Raw genomic sequence first — 24,550 nt, 5'->3', positions numbered from 1 at the left:
CCTGGCAGTCTACACAACACACAAGGATTTCCAGTAAATATTCAAATTTTTCTCCGCTTTAATCAAAATGAAGGGATACTTCAGTTTTTGTAAGAATGTTCAGAGTGTCTGAAGGCTTTGTTGTCATCTGGATGGGTTGATCAGGTTCTTTTCATCCCAATCTACTATCTACCTGGACACCAGCTTCCTGTTGGTGCCTTTCATGATAGCATCTCCTGAGGTCAGAATGCCCAACCTGCCCAACCAGCAAGAAAGATGAGATCATTTAGATGCCCCATTATCATCTCAGTATGCACAACTGCAATGGCCAGACACTTGCAAAGAGGTCCTTGGGCTGGCAGATGGTGACATCAAGGACAAAGATACAGTCCATCAAGCCAGATACCGTTTCAGGACAGGTGGACATCAATACTGTGCTGCAGAGGGTTTGGCCCACTGAGCTTGTCTCTGGACTAAGCAGCCAGTGTAGACTGCTTAAATTTTATCAGGTATCATCAGTAATCCCATATCATATTCTAAAAAGATGACAAAAACAGATGAAAAGGTTAAGCAGGCATTGCACATGTGCTGCACACAATAAGTGGATTAAACAGTGTCTGGTATAGATAATTAGTCTCTGAAGAAGTTCTAAAGAGCTTCCACCCATCAAACCATTCTTTCTATTCTTCTGTGTGTTCTTTCTATATTGGACTGACTCCACAGACACCTGTGACATCTTTCTTTCCTCTTGCAAAGCCCTCCTCCAAAGGTATCTGCCTAGTAGAGTCAAAGGGAAGATTGATCCTGTTCTCTCATTCCCTAGCATTTAGTGGCTGCTGTATTCCACCAGCTTTGTTTCTTTGAACATTGTTGGGTTTCTCAACACTGGACACATATGCTGTAGGTACTACAATCCTGATGATTCTCTTGATTTACTTGCAATGTGGTTCATTGGACTTAAAACCCATTTTAAAATAAACATAGATTTTATCCAGCATTTTTGTCTATTGTGTGCCCATCTGTCGCTGGACTGGTGGGGAAGCATCCTAGGACACTAAAAAAACAACGGTGTGATGAGATCAAAAGTATCTCAAGGTGCTGATCTAACCTGGCTATATCTTGCCACCTTATCATACCTTCACTTCACCATGGGACGTGGGGAATCCGGCACCCCACATCTCTTGGAACCAAGGGAAAGCAATCACATGGGGAAGCATGATTGCACAGCTTCACCCCATAGACTGTATGGCAACAAAGGAGCTCTCCTGTGCTGCCCTGCCATTGGCATGTGCTGACTCCAATCTCCTTCACCCATGGAGCCAGCACGGCATCGTACAATGAGAGCCAGTTTGGCTCCGTGAGCGACCTGAGCTAAAATTGGCACATGCCACTGATTTTAGCCCAATGTGATGAGGTCCTTGGAAGTCTAGAGAGGACTTATGGGAAGAAGAATTGAATAAATCTTCTTAAGAGTGTTGGTTTACATCACAGGGAAGCCATGATAGGTAAACAGAGGAAGGGAAAGAGGATGCTTCACGTCATTCAAACTAACCCTCTTACTGCTGCCCACTGTGAGGCATTCTTCACTCCTCAGTGCTAAGCATTGCTGCATTTCCAACAGGGATCAAATGTGCCTATTTCTTTTTTAAAATTATTTTTATCTCTTAGACATAAAATAAGTCTTTGTGTTTTCTGTGTAGTAGTCTGATGAATGGTATTAGAGCCTTAGTGAAAATATTTGTAATTCCCTCCCACAACCTCAGTTTCCTCTAATCTGTGGTATGGGTCTTGATGATTCATAAAAGGGATGCTTCTAATGCCTGCCTCTCTGTATATTATTGTGAAGTAGAATGCCTGCATGACTCTGGAAATATCTGCTTGAGCTGGCCTGTGGTATATTGGTGAGAATGCCCATTATGAACATATCGCAGATTCCACTTATCCATTGGCTGTTCTTTCTCTATGACTAGGGAAGTGACTGCAAATGATTTCTTCATTGTATTGTTGGACTCAGGCCCCTTCTACGCTGCCATATAAAATCCTGATTATATGCTTTGAATTGGATTATACGGCAATGTAGACTTCTATAATCCAGGTCAAAGCAGATAATGTGAATTGTCTGCTTTTATAATCTGGATGATATGGCAGTGTAGAATGGACCTTAGTCTTAGAATCTTCCTTGTTGCGACCAAGCTGATGGTCCATATAGTAACAACAAAAATTGTTGCAGCTGCAAACAGTGATACAAGTCACTCAAGGGTAACAGATAGGTAGACTGGAATACTGAAAATGAAAAACAGGTTTAGTCAGAACCCAACAAGTCATCCAATGTATAAATATAATCAATCAATTTCTTTCATTAAAAGGGTTGTTTGGCAATTTTCACATTAGATTAACATGACAGCATGGATCAGACAGCAACAACTAAGATAATATGTTCCAAGGCAATAGAACCTCCAGTGGTATCATTCCTGTCTTTCTCGTGTGGACAGAACCTGAGGTAGTCCATCCAAAAAGAAGTTCCAAGTAAAATGATTCCAAAATCTCAATTTATTCATACAAATGGAAAAATACAAATTCAAGTCTAGATATCTTTCTGAAAATGATGTTTGTGTCTGTTTGAGTGAAAAATAGTGTTGTAATTACGTTTTTCTTAAGCATATGCACCTTTCTCAAATTCTTAATTTGAGTTATGTGTGGGTGTCTGAATCTAGAGATATTTCAGCAAGCAATGTAGATCAATCCAGTTTTATAGTATGATCTCAGTATGTCATGAAACTGCATTTTATATTTTTCCTATTTTGATTCAGGCTATTTATTTATTTCAGGGAAGATTTGGGGAATTTTTTATAGCATAAATATTTATAACTGCCAGCTAAATTATATATGTGATTCTTTAGTGAAGCTTAAATGTCTTTCTGTAATAATGAGTAAATTATTCTAATATGCTGTGGTAGTACCGGTTATGGTATATACTCCTTTGGACTTGTTTTTTTTAAAAATTAAATTTAGTAATTTAATTAAATGATTATTTCCATTTCTTTGTACCTTGTAATAAGATTTTATTTAACGTATTATTTTGGGCTTAAGTCATACTGAACATAATTATATTTACTTCTTTGGAAATATTAATAATGGCATCCAGTGTGGTAATATGGTTTGAGCATCCAACTAGAACTCTGGAAGACCAAGATTCGAATTCCTGCTTAGTCAGGGAAACTTACTGGGTGAACATGGGCAAAGTGTACCTTCTCAGTGTGATAGGGAAGCAAGAACAACCCCCTCTGAACAAATTCTTCCAAGAAAACTCCATAATAGGTTCACCATAAGTCAGAAATGACTTGAAGGTACGCAACATCAAAGTATCAGTGGTTGCATATCTAAAAGAATTTGATATCTAAGTACTTCTCTCACATGTTGCTTTTGTATCTGTAATATGTTCCATGTAGCATACTGCAGCATACTGATAGAGAAAAACAATATTTTTCTAGATCTGTATTATTCAGGTCCTATCTAACTTATTTTTTCATAAAAATTGCCATTTATTAATTTAGGCATTTTAGTAATGCAATTTGAAGGATTTAGCATTGGGTTTAGACAGGTATTTCAACCTATTGTACTCAATATCTAGAGGTATAAAAATAGTTTAGAACATATCTGGGTCCATATATTTGAATACTCTCCTTTCCTGCTCATGAAACTCTTCCATGTCAAGCAAAAATGTTAGAGTCTACGTTCTCCTAATTATGTTCTGTCATCCTCTTGCCACTGCTAATATTCTATTATGGAGTATAGTTTGTATGCAAGGGAACAGAAAATATTTATCCATCTGCAAAACTATATGGTGTGTCTTCTCTGGATGTACAAGTTGCTTCAAAACCTTGTATGAAGCCAAGAGAAAAACATTGGGGTTTTTCCTTTAACAAAATATGAAACAAGCTTCATTTAACCTGCACTAACATATCTTCCAAATATGGACTTCAAGCAAACTTAAAAAAATAACAGAAAGAAAATTATCTTAAATGCAGAACTTTACCTTGGTGACTAGCACTGTATCAGTCAATTAATTGATCCATGCTTTTCTCTGCCTCCAGAAGGGTATTGAAATAAGAGTCTTGTTGCTTCATCTCATCTAGTTGGACAGGTTTAGATGAGACATATCTATCACAGTGTAAATTCAAGCTGCTTCTCAGTGAGAGGTAGGATAGGATACCCTTCACCAGAGCAGAAAAACTTAACCTGTTGAAAGCCTTAGAAGTGTAAGCTAATAAAGCCAAATTGAGGCACTGATATTTATTTCCCTGCATAAAGCAAAAACAAAACACAACAAAAACATGTTCCTAAATTCAAACTGATAGGCTAATGCTGCAATCGATGTAGATGCCATTTATTGGCATTTCTTTTAGAGTTCCACAATGTTACCTAATATACTAAGTAGTAATCTATTATTTCTATATTAAACAGGCTAGAGTTGTATTCCTGAATATTTTATTATGGAAGATGAACTCCACAGCTCAATAGTAATTTTTATTCATTTTACCAAAAGTGACATAAAACCACAATACAACACAATACACATACTAAAAAGAAACATTACCAGAGAAAAAGAAAGAAAAAAGATACAAAAATAAAAAATAAATAAATGCATAGGTTTTTGAGTTGGGAATACTAGTAGCTTTCCGTGGGTAGTAGATAATTAATTGCAATATTATGGGGAAGAAGTGCCATTTCTTATTAAAGGCAGATGGTAGAAGTTACACATATTAACTAGATAAAAACATGAATGTTGAAAAGCCTTATTTGCAACTAAGAAAACTTCAGTGAGCTATCCATTCCATTTTAAGAACTCACTGTCACAGAAATTACTTGTTTTCTGATATAGGTTTACTAATAAGATAATTCTACAGAATTCCCATACACAATTCTAAATATGTATTATTTGCCAAAGCACTAAAGATGCTTCCCTTTTGCCTCCAAATGACTACACAGAAGTATGAAAATTGCAAGTAATGGGTTTCATTTCATTTGCTTAAGATATGACTTGCAGTTTTCTACTGCAGCCTCAGAGTGCCGCTGTTGGCCAGCAAAGAGGATCTACTAACCCAAGGATGCCTCATGCAGTGAAACTGCTTATTCATTAGGAAACAGGAGAACATAGGAAAAGCCAACATTCTTGCAGTAAAAGGAAATGCTGCAATGTAAATAAGCATATACCAGTGGCATTTATAGCATTCTTAAATGTGTCTGACTGGGAATTTGATTTTTTTTCAACTTATCTGACCACACCAAACAAGGATAAAGCCATTTTTTCATTCAGTGCAATGGAGGACCAGCACAAAGAGAACAGATCACGACAAAGGCAAGTAATTCTCTTATTTTTCTCTTTGTTTTGCAAAGCTGCCTCAGAAAACATTCAGTATTCCATTCCTGAAGAAATGGGAAAGGGCTCCATTGTGGGAAACCTGGCAAAAGATCTGAGACTGTCTGCAGGAGAAATAGCAAAGAGCAACATGCACATTCTTTCTCTCGGTGAAAAGCAGTATTTTACTATCAGTGCAGAAAATGGGAATCTTTATGTAAATGACAGGATTGACAGAGAGGAAATATGTGGGGAAAGTAAATCCTGCCCTATCAATTTTAAAGTACTGTCTGAAAATCCTAGAAATATTTTTCATATAACTATAGAGATCCAAGACATTAATGACAATGCACCACATTTTATGGATGGTGATATCAAGCTACAGATAAGTGAATCTACGTTGCCAGGAACCACATTCATCTTAGAGCAAGCTGAGGATCCTGACATAGGAGCAAATTCTCTAAAGGATTATCACCTGAACAATAATAAGTATTTTGCATTGGATGTTAAAGACAGTGACGATGGAAAGAAATATGCAACATTGATATTGAACAAGCAATTGGATCATGAAAGTGAAGGTAGTTTCCATTTAACTCTTATGGCTGTGGATGGAGGGGAGCCTCCCAAAACGGGGACAGCCAAAATATGGATTACTGTCATTGATGCCAATGACAACCCACCAGTCTTCACTCAAGAACGGTACATAGTGACCTTGAGTGAGAATACACAGAGTGGATCTTTAGTGGTACAGGTTAAAGCAACAGACAGAGATGCAGGTTCAAATGCTCAAATCAACTATAACTTCAGGAACATTCCTGAACGTGCTCGACAGAAATTCGATTTGAATTCACAAAATGGAAAAATTACAGTTAAGGAGCCTCTGGACTTTGAGAAAACAGAGAAGTATGTAATGGCAGTAGAGGCACGAGATGGAGGTGGATTAGCAGCTCACACTAATGTTGAAATAAAACTCATAGATGAAAATGACAATGCACCAGAAGTGGTCCTTGCCTCCTTATCCAGTCCAATACCTGAAGATTCTGCACTAGGAACACTGGTAGCCCTTATCAGTGTACACGATAAAGACTCTGGAGATAATGGGGACATCACTTGCCATTTAAGAAATGGTATGCCTTTCAAAATAGTGTCAACAAACAATGATTTCTATGAGCTTCTTACAGATGGACTCCTGGATAGGGAAATCACTCCAGAATACAATATCACAATCATAGCAACAGATAAAGGCACCCCACCTCTTTCATCAGAGAAAACCATCTTCTTGAAGATTTCAGATATTAATGACAATTTTCCTACTTTTGATAAATCGTCTTACACATCCTATATACCAGAGAACAATCCCTCTGGCTCCTCTATTTTCCGTGTCCAAGCCTCAGATCCAGACCTGGAACGCAATGGCCAAATAACTTATTCCCTCCTCAGAAGCAACATTCAAGAGCTGCCTATCATGTCTTTCCTCTCTATCAACTCTGAAAGTGGCACTATTTATGCTCAGCGCTCCTTTGATTACGAACAATGTCAGGAGTTTCAGGTGGAAGTGCGCGCCCAAGATGGAGGTTCTCCATCCCTCAGCAGCACTGCTACTGTCAAAATCTTCATCCTGGACCAGAATGACAAGAGCCCTCAAATTCTTTATCCCTCTCAGGGAGTGGAAAGCTCAGCCTTATTTGAGATGGTGCCACGGTCGGCCGAGGAGGGTTATCTGGTGACCAAAGTGGTGGCAGTGGATGCAGACTCTGGACACAATGCTTGGCTCTCCTACCATCTGGTCCAAGCCACTGAGCCAGGGCTCTTCACAATTGGGGCCCATAATGGGGAGATCAGGACCTCCAGGACATTCTTGGAAAGAGACGCTGCGAAGCAGAGACTGGTGATCTTAGTGAAGGATAATGGCCAGCCTCCACTATCCAGTACTGTGAGTCTGAATCTGGTCTTTGCTGAAACCTTCCAAGAGGCCCTTCCAGAAATTAACAGCCCTTCTAGAGACCCAGAGTATCAGTCGGACCTCCAGTTCTATTTGGTCCTGGCCTTGGCTTTGATTTCCTTCTTATTCCTCCTGACAGCAATTTTGGCCATTCTGACGAAAGTTCGAAGATCAGGGAGTCCCAAATTCTTACAATGCTTTGGTCCTGTTCCCCATTCAAACAATACAGTCATATTCCCACCAAACTATGAAGAAGGAACTTTGCCTTACTCCTATCAGCTGTGTTTATCTTCTGAATCCAGGATACAGGAATTTACCTTTCCAGCACCAAGCGTTCAAGCTGCAGGGAATTTTTCATGTGATCCGAATTCTGACATGCTATTGACAGCAAATCAAGAAAATATTTTAAAGACAGAGATGAGTAATGATGATGCGGTGAGTTTTTCCCCTAATATCTGCCTATTTTTTAATATGTTATGACTGAATCTTATCGTCCACTTCTAATGAATAGTTGATTAATAACATTTCATTTCTTAATTCCCAGTTTTCATTCTTTATTCCAACTTTATTGAATAACCTTTAGAATGTTAAATTGTGTATTCTTTTGGAATTGTGAGTTATTTCAGTTTCCATTTGGAAGAATTCTGTTGAAGGACCACAATTTTGAATGAAAGCTGTAATGTATGCATGATCTGGACTTTGACATATTCCATCTATTGAGGCATGGAGACACAGAAATGTTTGACCATGATGAAGGAATACTCTCATAAAGTGCTCAATAACAGATAATACTTTAGCTCATACTAAACATACTACATACATAAACATACTACATGCATACATTTTCCTTGTATGTATGTAGGCATGGTCCCAATTACATGAGATTTTCTGGAGACATTCAGACTCATTCTATAGCAGATCAAGCAACAGTTGTCATACTTGTGTCTCTGGAATGGAAAAGGTGTGATTTGTGCTCTTGAAATAGATTTTCTAATTTGAGAATCACAAGACTGTGTGTCTATTTGTATTGAGTTCTGTAAGACCAATCACAATTCCTTTTATATAAGATGAAGGAGGAGAGGCTTATTGAAAGGATGAATTCCCATAATAATAATCATCATCATTGATCTTTAGGACAGAAGAAGCTAATGTTTCTAGTAGGATTTATAGGCCCTGACAATTTATGAATAAATGCCCTTTTCACGTAAGTTCTACAAGTCTTTCTCAGAAATCTTTCTTTGTGAAATATTGTAGGTGAAAATAAATGCTCAGATATACATTTGAAAAAGAACATGAACTATTGCAAGATACCTTATTAAGTGAGATTTTTAACAGAGGTTTCAGTGACTTGGAGAGAATTGGAAAAAGGACACATTGCCCCAGTCATTCAGGGACTATAGACCTGACAGACACCAGTCTTGACTATACTTCAGACAGAGTTGGAGGGAATTTGTGTTGCTAAATGGCCCTGAGAAGTGGTGGGTCTGTCATCACAATATGAGTGGTCTACATGAGTCTCACAATATGGGTGGTCTACATGAGATCCTTTGTAGGAGTCATTTCCCTGTGTGGATCCATTATCTGACTAATCTGTGCAAGACATCAGGATACAGTAAACCAACTAAGGCTGCCAGATTCTCTAAGGCCCCTTCCTCATAGCTGTATAAACTTCAAATTGTACTGGATTATATGGCAGTGTGGACTCAGATACCCCAGTCCAAAACAGATATTGTGGATTATCTGCCTCGATATGCTGAGTTATATAGCTGTGTGGAAGGGCTCTAAGTTTTCTCCTTAAGTGTGATTGAGACACATAGTTATTCTCCTCAGCTACCTTGTATATGCTACCTACCTGGAAAGGTGAGATAAAGGAGTCAGAGCCTAAGAGCAAGTCCTTTCTTAAACACTTTTGGTCTGATTCTAAATGAGACATAGGATGGGCTATCCTTCAAGGGTACAATCTAATTTAACCCATTGGAAGCTTTAGGATTATCCACCTATAAAACCAAACAACATCTCTGCAATTTTTCACTGGCATAAAAGAAAAAAATATATCCTACTTAAAATTCCTGTCTTCATATACAGGGTGAGGCAGCATAACTTCCTTTTTTCAAAACTTAATAAAACCCAATGTATGAATCAGAATTTTTTATTTTTATTTTTATAATGTAGGCACTTACCTAAAGTTTTGTTTTACGTAGTTTCGAAGATCAAATTAGGTAGGTGACATCCCCCATTCTCCATCCTCCATACACTGAGTAAACCGATTTCTGGCGTTTGTCATTACTCTTGCCAGCATAGCAGGCGTTATGGTGGCAATTTCTTCCTGGATGTTGGTCTTTAAATCTTGTAGGGTCCTTGGGCGGTTCACATAAACACGGGATTTAAAAAAAACCCATGGAAAAAAATCACAAGGGACCAAATCTGGAGAGCTGGCCGGCCACTCCAAATCTGCTCGAAAAGTAGGGCTCAACAGCAAAAGCACGCTCCTCACTGTTCCAACGCATGATGGCGACTGAACTGTGTCAGGACAAAACTTTATACTCCCACCTCTCAAACGGGACCACTAGCACTCCTCTACGTCTTCAACCGACTGAATGGCGCGCATTTTAAAAAAGGAAGTTATGCTGCCGCACCCTGTATTTAGCTACTGTTGTTATACTTTTCAATATATCTTAGAGGTCAGCTGAACTGTGCCAGATCGGAAATAAATTCAGTTTGAATAGCATTCTAAAGATATCTCAGAATCCATGCTGTTTGTCATCCACTTGACATATTTTTATAAGTAATGAATTGAAATACACTTACCAGTGGGAGTGGGAATTTACAACACTGCCAAAATATGGTTGGAACCACAGTGTTCTCTTCGGCTTTCCCACATTGACTAAAGATTTATCTGAACACTCAGATTCAGAGGATCTGGAACAGATTTTGTGTTATGGATAACATAATGAACCTGGGGAGTTTCTTTCCTTTCCTTTTGTGTTTCTTTTAAAAAATCTATCTCTGAGAACCTTTAAATATACTATTTCTAACATTCATGAAGAGTAAATTAAAGTATTTACATAATTTGGAGGGGGGAGAGCTGATTGCTGGAAATCTTCATACTGGCAGAAAGCCTGAGAGAGGCATATCTTCCAATATAGGAATACAGTGCAAGAAATATAGAGACAGTGTGGTATAACAATTTGAGTGTAGAACTATGACTGTGGATACGAGGATGAAATTCCCCTCTTGAGCAAGTGACATTCTTGCAACCTCAAAAGAAAACAGAAACATACCCCATCTAAACAAATCTTGCTAAGAAAACCCTTTGATAGATTCGCTGTAAGATTGCTTAAGTCAGACACAAGTTGATGGCACATTTAAAGCACCAAATAAGTATGAATTATCACTTACTTTCTGATACAGTTTTCTACAATGAGACTTGGGGGGGGGGGGGGGGATTCTACATATGTGCTACTATTCTTCCTCTACTTTTAACCAGCCAAATATAAATTCTGCTCAAATCACTTGCTTAAGACATGGCTTGCAGTTCTCCATTTCAGCCTCAGAGTGCCACTGTTGGCCAGCAAAGAACTGCCATTCCAGGGATGCTTCGTGCAGTGAAATTGCTTATTCACTGGGAAATAGCAGAATGCAGGGACATGCAACCATTTGTTTCTGAGAAAAGGAAATACTACAATATAAAGAACCAAAAAACAGCAACTTACATCATCTTTATTTCTGGATTAGAATTTGAAATTCTTCAATTTATCTGATTATATGAGACAAGGATAATACAGATTTCCTCACAGACTGGAATGGAGAACATGAACAAACACAGCAGCAGATCTCTCCAAAGGCAAGTAATTCTCTTATTTTTCTCTTTGTTTTGCAAAGCTGCTCCAGAACAGATTCAGTATTCAATACCTGAAGAACTGGAAAAGGGCTCCATTGTGGGAAATCTTGCCAAAGATCTGAGACTAAATGCTGCAAGTAGCAATCTGCATATCCTTTCTTTAGGGGAAAAGCAATATTTTGTTATCAGTGCAGAAAATGGGAATCTTTATGTAAATGACAGAATTGATAGAGAGGAAATATGTGGGGAAATTAGATCCTGCTCCATCAGTTTTGAAGTGATGGCTGAACATCCTATGAATATTTTTCATATAATTGTAGAAGTCCAAGATGTGAATGACAATGCACCACATTTTCTGCATGGTGATATCAAACTGGAGATCATTGAATTAACTTTACCAGGAGCCACATTTCTCCTTGAGCAAGCTGAGGATCCCGATATAGGGATGAATACAGTACAGGAGTACAGCCTTAATATAAATCAGTATTTTGTTCTGGACATGACAGAGAGAGAATCTGGAAAAACTTATGTAAAATTAGTACTGAAGAAACAATTGGATCATGAAAATGAAAGCAGTTTCCATTTAACTCTTATGGCTCTGGATGGAGGGAAGCCACCAAAAACAGGGACGGCCAAAATATGGATTACAGTCATTGATGTCAATGACAACTCACCAGTTTTCTCTCAAGAGTTGTACATGGTGAACTTGAAAGAGAATACACCACGTGGGTCTTTAGTTGTACAGGTGACAGCCACGGACAAAGATGCAGGTTCATACGGTCAAATCACCTATAACTTCAAAAACATTCCAGAACGTGCTCGCCAGAAGTTCAATTTGGATTCAAAAGATGGGAAAATAACAGTTAAGGAAACTCTGGACTTTGAGGAATCAGATAAATATCTAGTAGCTGTAGAAGCAAGAGATGGCGGTGGAGTAGCAGCTCACTGTAAAATTGAAATAAAAGTATTAGATGAGAATGATAATGCTCCAGAAGTGATTCTTGCCTCTTTGAACAGCCCAATACCTGAAGATTCAGCAACAGGAACTCTGGTAGCACTCATCAACATTAAAGATAAAGATTCCGCAGAAAATGGAGAAATTACTTGTTATTTAAAAGATATTTTGCCATTCAAAGTAGTGTCAACACCCAATAACTTTTACAGGCTTCTTACAGATGGTCCCATGGACAGGGAAAGCACCCCAGAGTACAATATCACAATCACAGCAACAGACAAAGGCACACCCCCTCTTTCAACTGATAAGATCATTTTCCTGAAGATTTCAGATATCAATGACAATTCTCCTTCCTTTGATAAATCGTCCTACATATCCTATGTACCAGAGAACAATCCTTCTGGCTCCTCCATTTTCCGTGTCCAAGCCTCAGACCCAGATCTGGAACGCAATGGTCAAATAACATATTCGCTACTCAGAAGCAATATTCAGGAGCTGCCCCTCTCATCTTACCTCTCCATCAACTCTGAAAATGGAGTCATCTATGCTCAACGCTCTTTTGACTATGAACAGTGCCAGGAGTTTCAGGTGGAAGTGAGAGCCCAAGATGGAGGCTCCCCTCCCCTCAGCAGCATTGCTACTGTGAAAATCTTCATCCTGGACCAGAATGACAAGAGCCCTCAAATTCTTTATCCTTCTCAGGGAATGGAGGGCTCAGCCTTGTTTGAGATGGTGCCTCGCTCAGCTGAGGAAGGTTATCTGGTGACCAAAGTGGTGGCAGTGGATGCAGACTCCGGACACAATGCTTGGCTCTCCTACCATCTGGTCCAGGCCACTGAACCAGGACTCTTCACAATTGGTGCCCATAATGGTGAGATCAGGACCTCCCGGACATTTTTGGAAAGAGATGCTTTGAAGCAAAGGCTGGTGATCTTAGTAAAGGATAATGGCCAGCCACCACTATCTAGTACTGTGAGTCTTAACCTAGTCTTTGCTGAAACCTTCCAAGAGGCCCTTCCAGAAATTAACAGCCAACCCAGGGACCCAGAATATCAGTCAGACCTCCAGTTCTATTTGGTCCTTGCCTTGGCTTTGATATCCTTCTTATTCCTCCTGACAGCGATTTTGGCCATTCTGACGAAGGTTCGAAGATCAGGGAACCCCAAGTTTTTGCAGTGTTTTGGTCCTGTTCCCCATTCAAACAATGCAGTCATATTCCCACCAAACTATGAAGAAGGGACTTTGCCTTATTCCTATCAGCTGTGTTTATCTTCTGAGTCCAGGATACAGGAATTTACCTTTCCAGCACCAAGCGTTCAAGCTGCAGGGAATTTTTCTAGTGATCAGAATTCTGATATGTTATTGACAGCCAATCAAGAAAATATTTTAAGGACAGAGATGAGTAATGATCCTGGGGTGAGTTTTTTTCCTAATATCAGCCTATTTTGTAATACATTATGATGGAATTTTCTACTCCACTTTTAATGAATAGTCAATTAATAATATATTTACATTTCTTAAGTCCCCATTTTCATTCATTATTCTGGTTTTATTGAATAATCTTTAAAAGCTATACCATTAAAATATACAAAAAGTTAGTAGAATTAAAATTGAATTATACCAAAGGTAAAGATAAAGGTTTTCTCCTTGATATAAAGTCTAGTTGTGCCTGACTCTGGGAGGTGGTGCTTATCTCCATTTCTAAGCCATTGTTCATAGACGCCTCCAAGATCATGTGACTGGCATGACTGCATTGAGCAGCGTTACCTTCCCGTCAAAGCGGTACCTATTGATCTACTCACATTTGCATGTTTTTGAACTGCTAGGTTGGCAGAAGCTGGGTCTAACAGCAGGAACATACCCCACTCCCCGGATTTGAACCACCAACCTTTTGGTCAGCAAGTTCAACAGCTCAGCGGTTTAACCCATTATGCCACCGGAGGCTCCCTCGAATTAAACTAATTACCATCATTAGAACAATTCAGTTAAAATATTATAAATACAGAAATAAATACATATAAGCTAAAAAAATAGTTCAACCTAAAAAAGTTAGCATGCCTATCCAGTTCTTTGATTACCTTATGTTTCAAAATCATATCTGAATAAAAGCTTTTTGCTTGCCGTCACAAGGACAACAGGGAAGGGGGCATCAGGGTCCAAAGTCCAAGGACAGCCATTGAGAAGGCTCATTCTCACTTCTCCACCAATCATGCTCACAATGTTGATGGGACTGAGAGTAGGGCCTCTCCTGATAAACACATAGCCCAGGGAGGTCCATATTTATTGGCTGCAAAATAGCAGAACACAGTTACATGCAAACATTTTTACCTGAGAAAAGGAAATACTATACAATAACTTGGATCTGAGTCACAACGTATTGTTTTTTTTAATGAAATCTTTATTCCATGATTCATTGTACTATCAGTATTCTACTTAATATTCCTGTCTTCATATATTTAGCTACTATAGTTATACATTTCAGTATATCTTAGAGATCAGCTGAACTGTGTCAGATTGCAAATAAACTCAGTTTGAATAGCATTCTAAAGGCATCTCTGTCTGTCGTCCACTTGGCATATTTTTATAAGTAATGAATTTAAATACAGTTACCAGAGGGGGTGGGAATTTACAACACTGCCAAAATATGGTTGGAACCACAGCTTTCTCTTCAGCTTTCTCACATTGACTAAAGAATTATCTGAAGTGAACACTTAGATTCAGATGATCTGGAACAGATTTTGCGTTATGGACAACATAAAGGATCCGAGGGATTTCTTTTCTTTTGTGTTTCTTAAAAAAATCTATCTCCCAGAACCTTTAAATATGCTACCTCTAACATTCATGAAGAGTAAATGGAAGTGTTTACATAATTGGGGGGGGGGGGGGCTGATTGCTGGAAGTCTTCTTCATACCTGGTAGAAAGCCCCAGAGAGGCATATCTTCCAATATAGGAATACAATACAAGAAAAATAGAGACTGCGTGGTGTAACGATTTGAGTGTTGGATTATGACTGAGGATACAAGGATTAAATTCCCTTCTTGAGCACATGACATTTTTGCAACCCCAGAAGAAAACAGAAGCACATCCCATCTGAACAAATCTTGCCAAGAAAACCCTGTGATAGATTTGCGTAGGATTACTGTAAGTCAGACACAAGTTGACAGCACATTTAAAGCACCAACAAAAGGATGAATTATCACTTTCTGATGCAGTATTCTACAATTAGGTTGGGGGTAAAACATTTCTAGATATGCGTTATTGTGCTTCCTCTACTTTTAACCAGCCAAATATAAATTCTGTTCAAATGACTTGCTTCAGACATAGCTTGTAGTTCTGCCTTTCGGCCTCAGAGTGCCACTGTTGGCCAGCAAAGAACTGCCATTCCAGGGATGCTTTGTGCAGTGAAATTGCTTATTCACTGGGAAATAGCAGAATGCAGGGACATGCAACCATTTATTTCAGAGAAAAGGAAATACTACAATATAAAGAACTAAAAAACAGCAACTTACATCATCATTATTTCTGGATTAGAATTTGAAATTCTTCACTTTATCTGATTATATGAGACAAGGATAATACATATTTCCTCACAGACTGGAATGGAGAATATGAACAAACACAGCAGCAGATCTCTACAAAGGCAAGTAATTCTCTTATTTTTCTCTTTGTTTTGCAAAGCTGCTCCAGAACAGATTCAGTATTCAATTCCTGAAGAACTGGAAAAGGGCTCCATTGTGGGAAATCTTGCCAAAGATCTCAGACTAAATACTGCAAGCAGCAATCTGCATATCCTTTCTTTAGGGGAAAAGCAATATTTCATTATCAGTGCAGAAAATGGGAATCTTTATGTAAATGACAGAATTGATAGAGAGGAAATATGTGGGGAAAGTATATCCTGCACCATCAGTTTTGAAGTGATGGCTGAGAATCCTATGAATATTTTTCATATATTTGTAGAGGTCCAGGATGTGAATGACAATGCACCACAATTTTTGCATGGTGATATCAAACTGGAGATCAGTGAATTAACTTTGCCAGGAGCCACATTTCCCCTTGAGCAAGCTGAGGATCCTGATATTGGGATGAATACAATACAAGATTACAGCCTCAATACAAATCAGTACTTTGTTCTAGACATGACAGAGAGAGAACCTGGAAAAACATATGTAAAGTTAGTGCTGAAGAAACAACTAGATCATGAAAGTGAAAGCAGTTTCCATTTAATTCTTATGGCTCTGGATGGAGGGAAGCCACCCAAAACAGGGACAGCCAAAATATGGATTACAGTCATTGATATCAATGACAACTCACCAGTTTTCTCTCAAGAGTTGTACATGGTGAACCTGAAAGAGAATACACCACGTGGGTCTCTAGTGGCACAGGTGAAAGCTACGGACAAAGATGCAGGTTCAAATGGCGAAATCACCTATAACTTCAGAAACATTCCAGAACGTGCTCGCCAGAAATTCAGTTTGGATTCAAAAAATGGGAAAGTAACCATTAAGGAAGCTCTGGACTATGAGGAATCAGATAAATATCTAGTAGCAGTAGAAGCAAGAGATGGAGGCGGAGTTGCAGCTCACTCTAAAATTGAAATAAGAGTATTAGATGAGAATGACAATGCCCCAGAAGTCATTCTTGCCTCTTTGAATAGCCCAATACCTGAAGATTCAGCAACAGGAACTCTGGTAGCACTCATCAACATTAAAGATAAAGATTCTGGGGAAAATGGGGAAATTACTTGTTATTTAAAAGACATTTTGCCATTCAAAGTAGTGTCAACAACCAATAACTTCTTCAAGCTTCTTACAGATGGTCCCTTGGACAGGGAAAGCACTCCAGAATACAATATCACAATCACAGCAACAGATAAAGGCACACCCCCTCTTTCAACTGATAAGATCATCTTCCTGAAGATTTCAGATATCAATGACAATTGTCCTATCTTTGATAAATTGTCCTACACATCCTATGTACCAGAGAACAATCCTTCAGGCTCCTCCATTTACCGTGTCCAAGCCTCAGATCCAGATTTGGAACGCAATGGTCAAATAACATATTCCCTCCTCAGAAGCAATATTCAGGAGCTGCCTCTCTCATCTTACCTCTCCATTAATTCTGAAAGTGGCATCATCTATGCCCAGCGCTCCTTTGACTATGAACAGTGCCAGGAGTTTCAGGTGGAAGTGAGAGCCCAAGATGGAGGAAATCCATCCCTCAGCAGCACTGCTACTGTAAAAATCTTCATTCTGGACCAGAATGACAAGAGCCCTCAAATACTTTATCCTTCTCAGGGAGTGGAGGGCTCAGCCTTATTTGAGATGGTGCCTCTTTCAGCTGAGGAAGGTTATCTGGTGACCAAAGTGGTGGCAGTGGATGCAGACTCTGGGCACAATGCTTGGCTCTCCTACCATCTGGTCCAGGCCACTGAACCAGGACTCTTCACAATTGGGGCCCATAATGGGGAGATCAGGACATCCCGGACATTTTTGGAAAGAGATGCTGTCAAGCAAAGGCTGGTGATCTTAGTGAAGGATAATGGCCAACCATCACTATCCAGTACTGTGAGTCTGAATCTGGTCTTTGCTGAAACCTTCCAAGAGGCCCTTCCAGAAATTAACAGCCAACCCAGGGATCCAGAATATCAGTCAGACCTCCAGTTTTATTTGGTCCTTGCCTTGGCTTTGATTTCCTTCTTATTCCTCCTGACAGTGATTTTGGCCATCCTGACGAAGGTTCGAAGATCAGGGAGTCCCAAATTCTTACCATGCTTTGGTCCTGTTCCCCATTCAAACAATGCAGTCATATTTCCACCAAACTATGAAGAAGGGACTTTGCCTTACTCCTATCAGCTGTGTTTATCTTCTGAATCCAGGATACAGGAATTTACCTTTCCAGCACCAAGTGTTCAAGCTGCAGGGAATTTTTCTAGTGATCAGAATTCTGATATGCTATTGACAGCCAATCAAGAAAATATTTTAAAGACAGATATGAGTAATGATCATGGGGTGAGTTTTTTCCTTATATTTGCCTATTTCGTAATACATTATGACTTAATTTTCTACTCCACTTTCAATGAATAGCGAATTAATAATATATTTTCATTTCTTAACTCGCAGTTTTCATTCATTATTCTCTCTTTATTGAATAATCTTTAAAAGTTTGAGTGGTTCGTTGTTTTTGGAATTGTGAGTTATTTCAGGTCCCATTTGGAAAGATTCTATCTAAATGCTATAATTTTGAATGAAAGCTATTGAGTATGAATGATCTAGGCTTGGGGATATTTCATCTACTGGGGCATGGAGACACAGGTGTGTTTGACCATGACGAAGGAGCAGCCCCATGGACTGCGGGATATGATATGATACTTTAGGTCTTAGTACAAGTATTTAGGAGCACATCTTTCCTTGTATATATGTAGCCTTTGCTCAAGCTGCGTGAGAGGTCAGGCACTTGAAGAGAGCTGGAAAAAGCACACATTGACCAAGCTGTTCAGGAACTATAGACCTGACAGACACTAGTCTTCTTTGTACCTCAGAAGGAGGTGTAGAAAATTGGAGGGAGTTGGTGTTGCCAAATTTCCCAGAGAAGAGGTGGGTCTGTCTTGTAAATGTATCGTCTCACAATATGGGTGGTCTACTTGAGACCCTTTGGAGGATTCATTTCCTTGCATGGATCCATTATCTTACTAATCTGTGTGGGATACCAGGATACAAGTAGTAACTAAGGTTGCTAGTTTCCTTATGTTTTGTGCTTAAGTGTGATTGAGACACATTGTTATTCTCCTCAGCTTCCTATGCTATCTACCTGGAAAGGTGAGACAAAGGACTCAGAAACTAAGAGCGATTCTTTTCTGATATCCTCTTGATCAGCTTCTGAATGAGATGTAGGATAAGCTACCCTTCAAGAGGGCAACCGAATTTAACCAATTGGAAGACTTAGGTATATCCACCTATAAGTCAAACAACATCCCTGTAATTTATTTCACTGGCATAAAAAAGATAATCAATAGGATACTGGGAAATGGTCACGAAATGTGGGGTTAACCTACTCTGTGAATTAGCGGTTCTAATATAACACAAGGAGAAGGAGGAAAGCCATATCATTGGTTTCCCCTTTATTTAAAAACACACTGGGCCTCACTTTCATTGAGAACACCATTCCATCACCTTCTGCCTCCACCTTCTCTATTCATTTTGGAGAGTGCCACAACGCAAATCCATGCCTAGCATAAGGCTGGATGTACATTATTGCTGGTAGTAGAGTTTTGTTTTCTTGTTCTTCTTGTTGTTGTTCTTGTTCTTCTTCTTGTTGTTGTTTTTCTTCTTCTTCCTTCTGCTCCTGCTTCTCCCTGGAGACTGGGATACAGAGTGCCTCCCAACTTAAAAAGCTATACCATTAAAATATACAAAAAGTTAGTAGAATTAAAATTGAATTATACCAAAGGTAAAGATAAAGGTTTTCTCCTTGATATTAAGTCTAGTTGTGCCTGACTCTGGGTGGTGGTGCTCATCTCCATGTCTAAGCCATTGTCCATAGACACCTCCCAGATCATGTGACTGGCATGACTGCATGGAGCACCATTACCTTCCTATCGAAGCGGTACCCATTGACCTACTCACATTTGCATGTTTTTGAACTGCTAGGTTGATGGAAGCTGGGGTTATCAGCAAGAGCATACCCGACTCGCTGGATTTGAACCACTGACCTTTTGGTCAGCAAGTTCAGCAGCTCAGCAGTTTAACCCACTGTGCCACCGGAGGCTCCCTTGGATTAAACTTATTACCATCATTAGAACAATTCAGTTAAAATATTATAAATACAGAAATAAATATATATAAGCTAAAAAATAGTTCAACCTAAAAAAGTTAGCATGCCTATCCAGTTCTTTGATTACCTTATGTTTCAAAATCATGTCTGAATAAATGGTTTTAGCCTGCCATCACAAGGACAACCGGGAAGGGGCCAACAGGTTCCAAAGGCCAAGGACGGCCATTGAGAAGGCTCGTTCTCATTTCTCCACCAATCTTTCTTGCAATGTTGGTGGGACTGACAGTAGGGCCTTGCCTGATGATCACATAGCCCAGGTCGGTCCATATTTATTGGCTAGAAAATAGCATAACACAGTTACATGCTAACATTTATTCCTGAGAAAAGTAAATACTATACAATATGTGAAATAACTTGGATCTGAGTCACAACGTATTGTTTTTTTTATGAAACCTTTATTCCATGATTCATTGTACTATCAGTATTCTACTTAATATTCCTATCTTCATATATTTAGCTACTATAGCTATACATTTCAGTATATCTTATAGGTCAGCTGAACTGTGTCAGATTGGAAATGAATTGAGTTTGAATAGCATTCTAAAGACATCTCTGTCTGTCGTCCACTTGGCATATTTTTATAAGTAATGAATTTAAATACAGTTACCAGAGGGGGTGGGAATTTACAACACTGCCAAAATATGGTTGGAACCACAGCTTTCTCTTCAGCTTTCTCACATTGACTAAATAATTATCTGAAGTGAACACTTAGATTCAGATGATCTGGAACAGATTTTGCGTTATGGACAACATAAAGGACTCAAGGGATTTCTTTTCTTTTCTTTTGTGTTTCTTTAAAAATAATCTATCTCCTAGAACTTTTAAATATGCTACCTCTTAACATTCATGAAGAGTAAATGGAAGTGTTTATATAAAAAAAATGAGGGGGGGGGGGTGATTGCTGGAAGTCTTCTTCATACCCCATCTGAACAAATCCTGCCAAGAAACTCCTGTGATAGATTTGCTGTAGGATTACTGTAAGTCAGACACAAGTTGACGGCACATTTAAAGCACAAAATAAGTATGAATTGTCACTTACTTTCTGATACAGTTTTCTACAATGAGACGGGGGGGGGGGGGGGAGGGGGATGGATTCTACATATGTGCTATTGTGCTTCCTCTACTTTTAACCAGCCAAATATAAATTCTGTTCAAATGAATTGCTTAAGACATAGCTTGTAGTTCTGCCTTTCGGCCTCAGAGTGCCACTGTTGGCCAGCAAAGAACTGCCATTCCAGGGATGCTTTGTGCAGTGAAATTGCTTATTCACTGGGAAATAGCAGAATGCAGGGACATGCAACCATTTCTTTCTGAGAAAAGGAAATACTACATTATAAAGAACCAAAAAACAGCAACTTAAATCATCATTATTTCTGGATTAGAATTTGAAATTCTTCATTTTATCTGATTATATGAGACAAGGATAATACATATTTCCTCACAGACTGGAATGGAGAACATGAACAAACACAGCAGCAGATCTCTCCAAAGGCAAGTAATTCTCTTATTTTTCTCTTTGTTTTGCAAAGCTGCTCCAGAACAGATTCAGTATTCAGTTCCTGAAGAACTGGAAAAGGGCTCCATTGTGGGAAATCTTGCTAAAGATCTGAAACTAAATACTGCAAGTAGCAATCTGCATATCCTTTCTTTAGGGGAAAAGCAATATTTCATTATCAGTGCAGAAAATGGGAATCTTTATGTAAATGACAGAATTGATAGAGAGGAAATATGTGGGGAAAGTATATCCTGCACCATCAGTTTTGAAGTGATGGCTGAAAATCCTATGAATATTTTTCATATAATTGTAGAGGTCCAGGATGTGAATGACAATGCACCACATTTTCTGCATGGTGATATCAAACTGGAGATCAGTGAATTAACTTTGCCAGGAGCCACATTTCACCTTGAGCAAGCTGAGGATCCTGATATTGGGATGAATACAATACAAGATTACAGCCTTAATATAAATCAGTACTTTGTTCTGGACATGACAGAGAGAGAATTTGAAAAAACTTATGTAAAGTTAGTACTGAACAAACAATTGGATCATGAAAGTGAAAGCAGTTTCCATTTAACTCTTATGGCTCTGGATGGAGGAAAGCCACCAAAAACAGGGACAGCCAAAATATGGATTACAGTCATTGATGTCAATGACAACTCTCCAGTTTTCTCTCAAGAGCTGTATATGGTGAACTTGAAAGAGAATACACCACGTGGGTCTCTAGTTGTACAGGTGAAAGCCACAGACAAAGATGCAGGTTCCTATGGTCAAATCACCTATAACTTCAGAAACATTCCTGAACGTGCTCGCCAGAAATTCAGTTTGGATTCAAAAAATGGGAAAATAACAATTCAGGAAACTCTGGACTATGAGGAAGCTGATAAATATCTAGTAGCAATAGAAGCAAGAGATGGAGGTGGATTAGCAGCTCATGCTAAAGTTGAAATAAAAGTATTAGATGAGAATGACAATCCTCCAGAAGTGATCCTTGCCTCTATGAACAGCCCAATACCTGAAGATTCAGCAACAGGAACTCTAGTAGCACTCATCAACATAAAAGATAAAGATTCTGGGGGAAATGGGGAAATTACTTGTTATTTGAAAGAAATTTTGCCATTCAAAGTAGTGTCAACACCCAATAACTTCTACAAGCTTCTTACAGATGGTCCCTTGGACAGGGAAAGCACTCCAGAGTACAATATCACAATCACAGGAACAGACAAAGGTACGCCCCCTCTTTCAACTGAGAAAATCATTTTCCTGAAGATTTCAGATATCAATGATAATGCCCCTGCCTTTGAGAAATCCTCCTACGCTTCTTATGTACCAGAAAACAATCCTTCTGGCTCCTCCATTTTCCATGTCCAAGCCTCAGATCCAGATCTGGAACGCAATGGCCAAATCACTTACTCCCTCCTCAGAAGCAACATTCAGGAGCTGCCTCTCTTGTCTTACCTCTCCATCAACTCTGAAAGTGGTGTCATTTATGCTCAGCGCTCCTTTGACTACGAACAGTGCCAGGAGTTTCAGGTTGAAGTGAGAGCCCAAGATGGAGGCTCCCCTCCCCTCAGCAGCACTGCCACTGTGAAGGTCTTCATCCTGGACCAGAATGACAAGAGCCCTCAAATTCTTTATCCTTCTCAGGGAATGGAGGGCTCAGCCTTGTTTGAGATGGTGCCTCGCTCAGCTGAGGAGGGTTATCTGGTGACCAAAGTGGTGGCGGTGGATGCAGACTCTGGGCACAATGCTTGGCTCTCGTACCATCTGGTCCAGGCCACTGAGCCAGGGCTCTTCACAATTGGGGCCCATAATGGGGAGATCAGGACATCACGGACATTTTTAGAAAGAGATGCTGTCAAGCAAAGGCTGGTGATCTTAGTGAAGGATAATGGCCAGCCTCCACTATCCAGTACTGTGAATCTTAATCTAGTGTTTGCTGAAACCTTCCAAGAGGCCCTTCCAGAAATTAACAGCCAACCAAGGGATCCAGAGTATCAGTCAGACCTCCAGTTCTATTTGGTCCTTGCTTTGGCTTTGATATCCTTCTTATTCCTCCTGACAGTGATTTTGGCCATTCTGACGAAGGTTCGAAGATCAGGGAGTCCTAAATTCTTACAATGCTTTGGTCCAGTTCCCCATTCAAACAATGCTGTCATATTCCCACCAAATTATGAAGAAGGGACTTTGCCTTATTCCTATCAGCTGTGTTTATCCTCTGAGTCCAGGATACAGGAATTTACCTTTCCAGCACCAAGCGTTCAAGCTGCAGGGAATTTTTCTAGTGATCAGAATTCTGACATGCTATTGACAGCCAATCAAGAAAATATTTTAAGGACAGAGATGAGTAATGATCATGGGGTGAGTTTTTTCCCTAATATCTACCTATTTTGTAATACGTTATGACTGAATTTTCTACTCCACTTTTACTGAATAGCCAATTAATAATATATTTCATTTCTTAAGTCTCCATTTTCATTCATTATTCTGGCTTTATTGAATAATCTTTAAAAATTTGAATGGTTTATTCTTTCTTGAATTGTGAGTTATTTCAGGTCCCATTTGGAAAGATTCTATCTAAATGCCATAATTTTGAATGAAAGCTATTGAGTATGAATGATCTAGGCTTGGGGATATTTCATCTACTGGGGCATGGAGACACAGGTGTGTTTGACAATGACGAAGGAGCAGCCCCATGGACTGCGGGATATGATATGATACTTTAGGTCTTAGTACAAGTATTTAGGAGCACATCTTTCCTTGTATATATGTAGCCATTGCCCAAGTTGCGTGAGAGGTCAGGCACTTGAAGAGAGCTGGAAAAAGCACACATTGCCCAAGCTATTCAGAAACTCTAGACCTGACAGACACTAGTCTTCTTTGTACCTCAGAAGGAGATGTAGAGAATTGGAGGGAGTTGGTGTTGCCAAATGGCTCAGAGAAGAGGTGGGTCTGTCTTGTATATTTATAGTCTCAGAATATGGGTGGTCTACTTGAGACCCTTTGGAGGATTCATTTCCTTGCATGGATCCATTATCTGGCCAATCTCTGTAGAACACCAGGATACAAGTAGCAATTAAGGTTGCTAGTTTCCTTATGTTTTGTGCTTAAGTGTGATTAAGACACATTGTTATTCTCCTCAGCT

General features: G+C 39.2%; 1 protein-coding gene across 30 annotated transcripts in view; it reads left to right on the top strand.

Annotated features, from left to right (window-relative positions):
• Positions 1–24,550, top strand: part of LOC132774269 (protocadherin gamma-A4-like) — a 393,640-nt gene that overhangs the window by 180,982 nt on the left and 188,108 nt on the right. Inside the window, exon 1 of one of the 30 annotated variants that reach the window (XM_060774233.2) lies at positions 5,115–7,715. The exons of 26 other annotated variants lie outside the window; for them this stretch is intronic. In XM_060774233.2, the coding sequence (XP_060630216.2) occupies positions 5,301–7,715 (2,415 nt within the window). In that variant the 5' untranslated portion in view covers positions 5,115–5,300. Of the gene's footprint in view, positions 1–5,114; positions 7,716–10,901; positions 13,493–15,534; positions 18,086–21,587; positions 23,767–24,550 lie in introns of those variants that run through there. 3 more of the 30 variants (XM_067467717.1, XM_067467718.1, XM_060774235.2) reach the window with 3 other exon arrangements.

This window comes from Anolis sagrei, chromosome 4, assembly GCF_037176765.1.
Source record: "Anolis sagrei isolate rAnoSag1 chromosome 4, rAnoSag1.mat, whole genome shotgun sequence".
NCBI lineage: Eukaryota > Metazoa > Chordata > Lepidosauria > Squamata > Dactyloidae > Anolis > Anolis sagrei.
Note: the sequence above shows the minus strand (reverse complement) of the source record. Positions and strands in the feature narration are given on the sequence as shown.